Source organism: Crocodylus porosus, unplaced genomic scaffold, assembly GCF_001723895.1.
Source record: "Crocodylus porosus isolate Cpor-Errol unplaced genomic scaffold, CroPor_comp1, whole genome shotgun sequence".
Taxonomy (NCBI): domain Eukaryota; kingdom Metazoa; phylum Chordata; order Crocodylia; family Crocodylidae; genus Crocodylus; species Crocodylus porosus.
The window spans coordinates 40,351,282-40,360,247 of NW_017728912.1; the positions used below are offsets into that span (position 1 = coordinate 40,351,282).

The 8,966-nt window shown below is 45.7% G+C and overlaps 1 protein-coding gene across 1 annotated transcript in view; it reads right to left on the minus strand.

Moving 5' to 3' along the window:
• The window catches only part of PRKG2 (protein kinase, cGMP-dependent, type II), a 69,540-nt gene that overhangs the window by 32,081 nt on the left and 28,493 nt on the right, over positions 1–8,966 (minus strand). Inside the window, exons 7-8 of the mRNA XM_019534312.1 lie at positions 7,281–7,358; positions 4,979–5,073 (exon numbers count right to left, since the gene is read on the minus strand). Coding sequence (XP_019389857.1) covers positions 4,979–5,073; positions 7,281–7,358 — 173 coding nt within the window. The remainder of the gene's footprint in view (positions 1–4,978; positions 5,074–7,280; positions 7,359–8,966) is intronic.

Genomic DNA, 8,966 nt, shown 5'->3' on the forward strand with positions numbered 1-8,966 from the left:
GCCCTGCACCGCCAATTGGGGCTAGAGCTGCAGTGTGGAGGGCCAGCACCATGCTCCACAGCACCACCATGAAACAGAGCATGGCTTTGGCCTGGCCACGCTGTGGGCAGCAGGAGGAGGGTGAAGGGCTCCAGGTCCTGTCCCACCTGAGCTGAAGCATGGCAGCTGTGGTGGTTCTAACTCCTGTGGGTGGTGGCAGGGCAAGTCTGGCCCTAGTGTGGGTTAGAGGAAGGAGGGCAGGATGCCTATAGTACACCCTCGCCCTGGGCTGGGACTCCTGCACCCCATCAGGTAGCCTCAACACAGCCCCCCTGAGCAGTGTCTCCCGGCTGCTCTGCGCCTGTGAGCATGGGCACTGGCCCTGGTGCCACTGGCCCAGCCACGCAGCTCCCTGCCACCCCTGAAGGGTCCCCCTTCCCCTTCCCCTACTGAAGGAGCAGGCACCTCCCCTGCCCTGCCACAGCCCCAGTGCCCAGACACCTTCCCCCAGTGCTGGCAGGCACCCCCCCCCCAACATCCATCCACTCCTGCCCCACGCACATGCCCCCCCACAACCCTCCCTAGACAAGCTCTGGCTCTCCAACTCCCCATATACTTACCTGTATCCAGCTGCTGGGGCTGCCCCCACCACTCCGTCTGGCTGTATCTGGCTGTGTGCATGTGCACACACATGTGGAACCCCTGCTTCCAATCGCCTTCCCCCACTCCCCTCAGCAGCTCCTTGCAGGCTGGAAGACTGCCAGCCAGCAAAGAGAAACCTATATTTTCCCACAGATTTCTTCTTTAAAGAGGAAAATCTACATTTTTCTCCTTCAAATGAGAAAATCCGCATTTTTCCACAGCAAACAGAAAACCTGGATCCTTGGTTATGACTCCCCAGTGGTACTTGAGAACCAAAATTTAAAGAGTTACATCTTAAGGAAGACAAATGCTAATATAGGATGCCTATACATGAGCAGACTCAGTTAATCAAATCTGCTGGAGTGTAGCAATTTACTGCACTCCAGCAGACTTCCGTGTCTTTTGTTATCAGCAATCACACACTGCAGAATGGTGGCAGGGGCACTTTATCTAAAGCTCATTTGGTGAGGTTTAGATAAAGTGTCCCCGCCACCATTTTGAGGCACAGGGAAACTGACACATGAAACACACTGGGTACTTTAATTACAGCAGCTCTCAGAGCCACTCTAATTAAAGCACCCCCCACTCCACTCCAGAAGCACATACATAAACACCCATAAACTTTAGCCTAGAAGCCTACAGAAGAAGCAAAAAGATAATAACACTTTCATCTAAAATGTGCCTGACTTCATTTGCTTTGGCATTATGAATAAAACAGATCCTGAATGTGTCACCTGGAGAAGTAAAGGAAAAAGAAATCAAGACCTGATTCTCATGAAAAACCTGGAACTGTTTTCACAGAAGCAGCAATTTGGCTTATAGATCATTGAGGATCCTGGTTTTCTCTGATAAAAAAAAAAAAATCACAAATTCTCTGATAAAACCCCCAAAAACCATGATTAAAATGAAACAGCACTATATATAGAGGTATCAATTAAACACAATGTTTTATTGATATATTTACAATTTGGAAGCCTACCAATGCCTCAATCACTATAAAATAAATTCTAAATACCTATAAATTTTTGGTATTTGATTTTGGGTTTTCTATCATGGAAAATCTGGACTACACCTGCCCCCTCAGCTTACAAATCATAGATCCAGGCCCCTCACTCCCAAGTCCCAACCCCCCCGCCCCCCAGGCAGCAAGGCCAGAACAAACCCCATGGGGCGGGGTGTAGGCTGCCTGATGTGGACTCAGTGGGGGCCAGTTCTCCACTGCTACATGCACTCCCAGGGGGAGCATGGGGGACCCATGCCCCACAGATCTGTATGCAGGGCAGGGGCGGGCTGTCCCTGTCAGACCCAGGCTTCCCACCCTGCTGCCCTTCCCCAGGGCCTCCACAGCACAGTGGGCAGGACCCTGCATGGCAGAGCAGGGCTGGGCGGACAAGCTCCTTGCTGCTGTGAGATCCACGCTGCCCTAGTGAAGCATCCCCAGCATGCCTTGCAGCAGCAATCAGCAGGGGTAGTGCCCTTCGCTGCTCCAGGGAGGAAAGGGGATACCTCACTATAGTGACACAGGCCTTGCAGTAGCAAGGAGCTTCCCTGCTCTGCCCCACCATGCTGGGTCCATCCCACTGGGCTGTGGAAGCCGGGGGGGGGGCGGTGTTGCATGAACTGAACTAATGTAGTTGATGTTAACATAAAATGTAATAATAGTGAAATATAACCATGTTAGTCTTGTCCTGTAAGCAACTTGAAAACTCCATTTTGTATCCTTGTGCTTGACATAAGTGAATGACCTCTGTATAGCCTTTATGTATGAGTGTGTTTAAAAGGGTGAATGGTAAGAGAATGGCATAGAGATGGGAGAAGAAGATTTAACTGTTTATGTAAGCAATAAGGAGCCAAATACAAGTTACCTGTCAGTAAGCTAACTAATGAATGGCTGAAGAAACCCTGTTAGGCCTAGGGTACAAAGAAGATAACAAGGAGAAGGAATGCACCCATCCTGCCAGATGGGCAGCAAGAACACTCCAAGGCTAAGATAAGCAAAAGACAAAAGAACAACCACAAAAACAGAAGCAGGGTATGGAAAAACCCCAAAGCACTAAAACAAAGAATGCCAATCCCTATAAAAGAAAACTTTAAAAATGTCAAGTTGGGTGAGTCTCTTTCTCTACTGCCGTTTCATCAGAGCACAGATGTACTGTTCACCCCGCTCCAGCTATTATCTTCAAACCTGCTATCTTCAAATTATCATCAGCTACTCAACAAGCCCTGGGCTGATATTGAGCAATTATTGCTGGTAACTATATCTGGTATATGTGTGGAAGAAATGGTTGTTTTGTGTATGTGTGTGTAATAATGTATATGATGATTTGTGTGCGTTTGTATGAATGGCGTGCCCAAACCTCTATGTCTAACTCATGTGATCAATAAACGCGGCACCTTGCCTTATCCCCCTTTATAAAGTCTCGGTCATGATTTGAGCAATTGACAATTAAATAACAGGGTCAGCAGGGTGGTTGGCCCCAAGCCTGCATCAGGCAGCCCATACCTGCCCCCACCCCATGCACAGATCTGGGTTTTCTGTTTCCCATGAAAAAACAGAAAAATGTGGATTTCCCTCTTTACCCTCCCCTTTCCCCTCCAGGAGTGCAGGCAGCAGTGGGGAGCCTGCTCCCCTGTCCCCCTAGACGCGCTGCCTGCAGCCCCATCCTGCTCCCTGCTGAAGCCTGGTGGCCATACATTCTAGTCCTGGGCTCCAAGTCCCACACACTGCTCAACTAGGCAGAAGCCCCAGCCCTGCCTAACTCCTTCCCTATGGGGGCCTCAATCCCCCGCTCCACTCCTTACTTGCAGGAGCTGCTCTCCAGGCTGCCTGGTGTCTATATGTGCACATGACACCCCTTGCCTGACTGCCCTCCTCCCACTCCCCCGTCTCTTGCAAGCTAGAACTCTTGCCAGCCTGCAGAGAGCTCTTTAAAAAAGTGCAAAGACCATGCATTTCTCTTAAAATGAAAAGTCCATGCTTTTCTTGGGTAAAGAGGGAAATCCACATCTTTCTGTTTTTCCATGGGAAACAGAAAACCCAGATCCCTGCAGATCACGCATTTTCTTTACTGTTCTGTGCTTATTTCTTGTTACACGGTCATTTGCATGGGAACAGCAGCTTTGTTTAGTAACATGGGAAAGTTTTCTACTATATGTAAGCCTAATTAGGTCTCTTGCCACTCCCCCCGCCCAACTTGGTAGAACCTCTCTACATGAAATGCCACTGGGATACATAGCCTGTGAACTGCAGGGGTCCCAGTGCTTCCCTCCATGGTGACAAAGTCCCCTGGGGCTGCGCGCTAGCTGCATGGGTGCTGCTCCAGCTCTGAGGCAGCACCCACTGGATCCAGCGGTGCATGGGTCACTGGAAGCCTGGGTGTGCACAGGTAAATTTGGGCTTGGAGGGTTGCCAGGATCCTGTGTACCATCCCCACCACTTCCCTGGGAAGGTGGCAGGAGGGTGGGTGGATATGCTGGCAGATGGAGAGGGTGGTGGGGATGGTGCATGGGGCACCAGAAGCCTGCCAAGCCCAAACTTCCCTAAGCACACCCAGGCTTCCAGCACCCCATGAGCTATCCCCACTGCCTTCTCCAGATAGGGCCCTTGTCACATGAGAAATATTGCTGTAATTTGTTACATAGCAAACAAAAATACATGGGATGCATTTTAGTTTGCTATATAAAAAGTCATTTAAAACTAAATACACTAATGAATGGGTACACTGTTACAAAATTTAATCATACCATGCCACCAAACATCTACACTGTTATGCAATTAATTCATTAAAAAGGGCAATTAAGCTACTAAAAGGGGCACTTTCCTCCTGTGTACAAGAGCCCTTAGTCACGTGTACAAGGACCCGCTTATTCTATGACTAAAAACAACTCACAAGGTCAGACTTCTGACAAAATATAAATATATATTCCTAAGCCTGTGTTTACACGTGGACAGCTTTATGTAGCCTTTTTGAGGGGGAGAAGTTTTGACTCTATTAAAGTATTTCATCAAAGGATAACTAAAAATTCGGTATTTAAAGAAATACTTTTGCAGTAAAAATTTAATCAAAAAGGTTTTGCGAGTTTCATTTAGTTTTTATTAAGACTTTAGGACCTATTTGGACCTACGAACAGTGTGGTCACTGACTTTTTTTTCATATGGAGCCAAGAGCACATGGCAGCTTGTCTTAAAACTGGCTATGCAAAAATGTATTGGTATAATAGCATATTCACACATTGCCTTTTTTCAAACATAACTTTACAGTCAAAACAAAGATGATCATAAGAGGTCAAATCAATAGCATATTTAAGTGCCTAAAGAAACAAACCAAAGAGCATGAATTAAACATTGTGAACCAACCTGATCAGAGCCTTTTCACCAAAGTAATCCCCCTTTTGCAATGTTTTAATCAACTGGGGTTGGGCATGACCATCAGTACTTTGGGTAACTCTAACCTGGGAGAGGTAGGAACAAAAATTCCACAGTAAGTCATGTTTTCATGTGGGTAAAGAAGACACAAAGCTGCCCAACTTCCCTTACCCTGCTCTGTATTCTTCATAGACTTCTGAGTCTTTACAATGCTTCAGCAAAATTTTCAAATAAGCATAATACTAAAAAAGCTTAGATTTTAATGGTGGGGGCAGGGCTGTGGGGAAAAAAGTATCTTATTACCTAAATAATATTAATGCTCTAATTTTAATTTCCATGAGGTGTTTTATACTTCTATTTAAAAGCTTCTAGAAATGAACATTTAGCTTTTAGGGCTGCTGTAGCTGTGATGCTCCAGGAAATATGACAGAAGCAAGGTTTTTTGGTAATACCCCCAGATAAAAACAATCTTTTAGAGACATAAAAGCTACCTTTACAATATTTTTCTCCCACATTGGTTCTTTAAGGTCTCATGCCAATCTAATAGTTAATGGATAATGGGTACTGATTTATTCTTTGGGGTAAAAACTAAAAGGAAACTGACACTGATTGAGTAATATAATAGGCTGGTAGCTTATAGATCCAGGTACCAAATAGGCCACTGCTTCTTAGTTATTTCACAAACTGAGTTTTTTCCAGAGTTGTATTTATGTTCTAATTTTCTGGAAGACCAAAAAGTCATAATGGGCTTATTTAAACTAAAGTAACATGGCACCATTCTGAGTACGAAGAGGCATACATTTCTAGGCAGTGGACATTTCTGATAAATCTGAGAATTTTCCATGGCTAGAAATCTCTCTTGGAAGGGAAGCAGTACAGTCCACACTCCCCCATTTCCTGGAGGGGGGAGTGGTGGCAGGGAGTGGCTCTGCCATGCCTCTCCCAGATAGGAAACCTGCTCAAAAAGTCTCTGGATTTGGAAAAGGGTGCAGAGCACCAAACTGGAAAGTTCCCAGTCTATGGAACAAACAGGGAGCAGCAGAGTAGTGCTCTGCACCTTCTTCAGACTACTGTGTCCCTGGTGTCTGAGGGAAGCAGTAGCTCAACTCCCCTGTGATCAGGAGGAGTCGAGCTGCAGGGAGTCCCCCCAGTCTGGGGAAGGCACAGGGGAAGCTGCTGCTCAAGTTCTCCTGATCAGTTGATCTAGCTGGGGATGGTCCTGCTCTGAGTAGGGGGATTGGAATAGATGACCTCCTGAGGTCCCTGCCACCCCTAATTTTCTATGATCACAGAAGAGTCAAGCCAGGGACAGATACAGGGTTTTGTAAAGGAGGGTAATGAGCAGCAATCAGCACTGCAAGAGTAGATGCACCCCATGCTCCCAGCCCACTCCTCCCTGCCACTTTTCCCCACTCCCTAACCAAGGCAGCAGCCTGTGCTTCAGGAGCCTCTGGGGACTTTTTAAGTCCCAAAAGCAGATGAAAATCCCCCCTACTCAGAGGCTGCCCCTTCCCCTCCTCTTCCCCCTACCCCACTCCTGCCTGATTTCTCTATTGTTTGGGAATTGGGATGCTCCAGAGCCAGCCGGGCTAAGCAGAGACTGGGCTCAACTAGGGAAGGGATAGTGGCAACAATGTGGCTGGAGAATAATTTCTCCAACACCGAACAGTCACAGCATGGGAAGGGGAATCCCCTGGTCATCCCTGCTGCTCTTGTTCCCATTCTTAGATGAGCCCAGCCCCCATGACTTTGAGTAGGAAGAGGAAAGGAGACAGTGGTTTCAACTGCTTATGGAGCTTTAAAATTCCCTGAAGGTTCTTATTGTGTGGTCCAATCCAAAAGAGCGGTGCACCACGTGACTGCACACCCTCTGGTTCTGCCCCGGAGTCAAGCACATTCATTCCGCAGAAACTCTCTCTCAGGAGAGATCTTCCAGCTGTCAATTTTTCTCCCAAAAATGGCATATTTCCTTCAGGAGAAATTGAATGAATACCTGCATACTCCTAGTTTCTACCAGGAGAGCTGCAACTTTCCTGGTAGAAACATAATACCTGTACATGGCATCTGACTATTTAAAAGGACTTAAAACTGGCACAAGTTACATAACCCAGTGTACAGGGGCTGTATTTTAAATAACAGTCAGGTTTCTCACCCATGAGCAATTATAATAAGCAACGGACTCCAAAGGACTTAACAGCATCCTAGATAAAATATACTGATTTCACCCAACAGGATCTGTTTGGAAAACACATTTGTATTCTGCAATTTAAGATTCAATTTCTTTATATATTACCTTTCCTTTGGCTAATATAAAGAAGGTACTTCCTTCCTCTCCCTCACGAATAACATAATCTCCTTTGTCATAGTATTCCTGTTAAAGCAGAAAAAAGGTAATAAAAGGATAAAAGAATATATAAATCTGCATTATGATTGATTTCATTCACCCAAAATGACATCATCCGCCACTTGAAAAGACAGCGCATAATACTTCTTCACATGCAATTATTTTTAAACTTCCTTTCTGTGTCATTTATATCTAAGTAAATCCTCTCATCTCTCATACTGAATCAGTGACTCTCAAACTTTTTGGACTCATGGCACCCCTTGACAGACTTCAAACACATCTTGGAAAATGTCTGTTCTTAGTTTTCACTTGTTTTTGACTACAGAAAAATAAGAGCAATTTTTCTGTTGCAAAGAACCCAGAAAGATGATGATTTTAACACTACAGTTTCCTATTTGAAATCTTGGAGTTTATCATCATGTGAATCATGTTTGTACACCTGAGAGTACTAACACTGTGTTGCACCCCTGAAAGGATCTCAAGGCACTCTGGTTGAGAATCACTGCTCTAAATGAATGACATGATACAATGCAGCATTCCAGATTTAAAGGATCCCAGCAAATGTATATTACATAGTAGGATAACACTTTACATCCTTAGACATTACTGTAAATATCCCTTCCTGATAGGTGAAGCTGAGAAAAAAAGAGGAAAGAAAAGTCATTGAAAGTACCTAACACAGGACTTACAGACAGAATCAGGAACTTGGTAAAGGTGAGATGATTCTTATCTCATATGTTCCCAAAATGTCATCTTCTGCTTCTGTTCTACCCATGATCCCAGCCCTCATCACTCACTTGTTTAATTTTCAAAAAATCTTACTTATGATTTCTATCATGTTTTCTTGCTTGTACAAAAAGAGATATCTGAGATATCTTTCAAAAGTCACCACATCACCTTTCTTTAAAAGACTTCTATGGGTACAGACAGAAGTGCAGCTCCCTGCTGTAAATGAGAATGCTTTGCAGAAATCATTCTGGGTTTCAACAACCCCCCCAGACTAAATAGAAGTCGACTGTTGGTTCTGGGGGGGGAGGGGAATCTAGCTGTTGGCTACCAGCCTATGGCTGGTTTTCCCTAGCAACAGCCACTCCTGTCTCCCAGCCTGACCCTGTTACAGAGTGGGAGTGGGGAAAGGGAGGGGAGAGAGCTCATTCTAGGGGTTCCCCAGCTAGCACTGGAGGGTAGGATGGGTGAATGTGAATTGCAGCCCTGCACCTTGGGGGAGCTCCAATACACCCACCCCACCCTTCAATGAGGGCTGAAAAAAAACCCAGAATGAACTCCCTCCATTCTCTTTATACCCTCCCATTCTGAAAGCAGCTCAAGGCTGGGTGGCAGTGTAGACAGAAGTTACAGAAGATTAGGGCTGTGCAAAGCTTCAGTCCCTGATTTGATTTGGTAGAGATTCAGCCCAATTTGGTGGCTGAATTTACAAATCAGATCAGGAGACCCTTTAATCTCTCCAACTTGAATCGGAACCCTCTGATTTGATTTGGAGAGATTCAGACAGACACAGCTTTAAATGTTTTTTCTACATACCTCGAGGTACCAGGTGGCTTGTGAATGCTGCGATGTTGGGGCAGATGAAATGTCCCACAGGAACGTGAGGGGGCCCCCCAGCGAGCTCCCTGG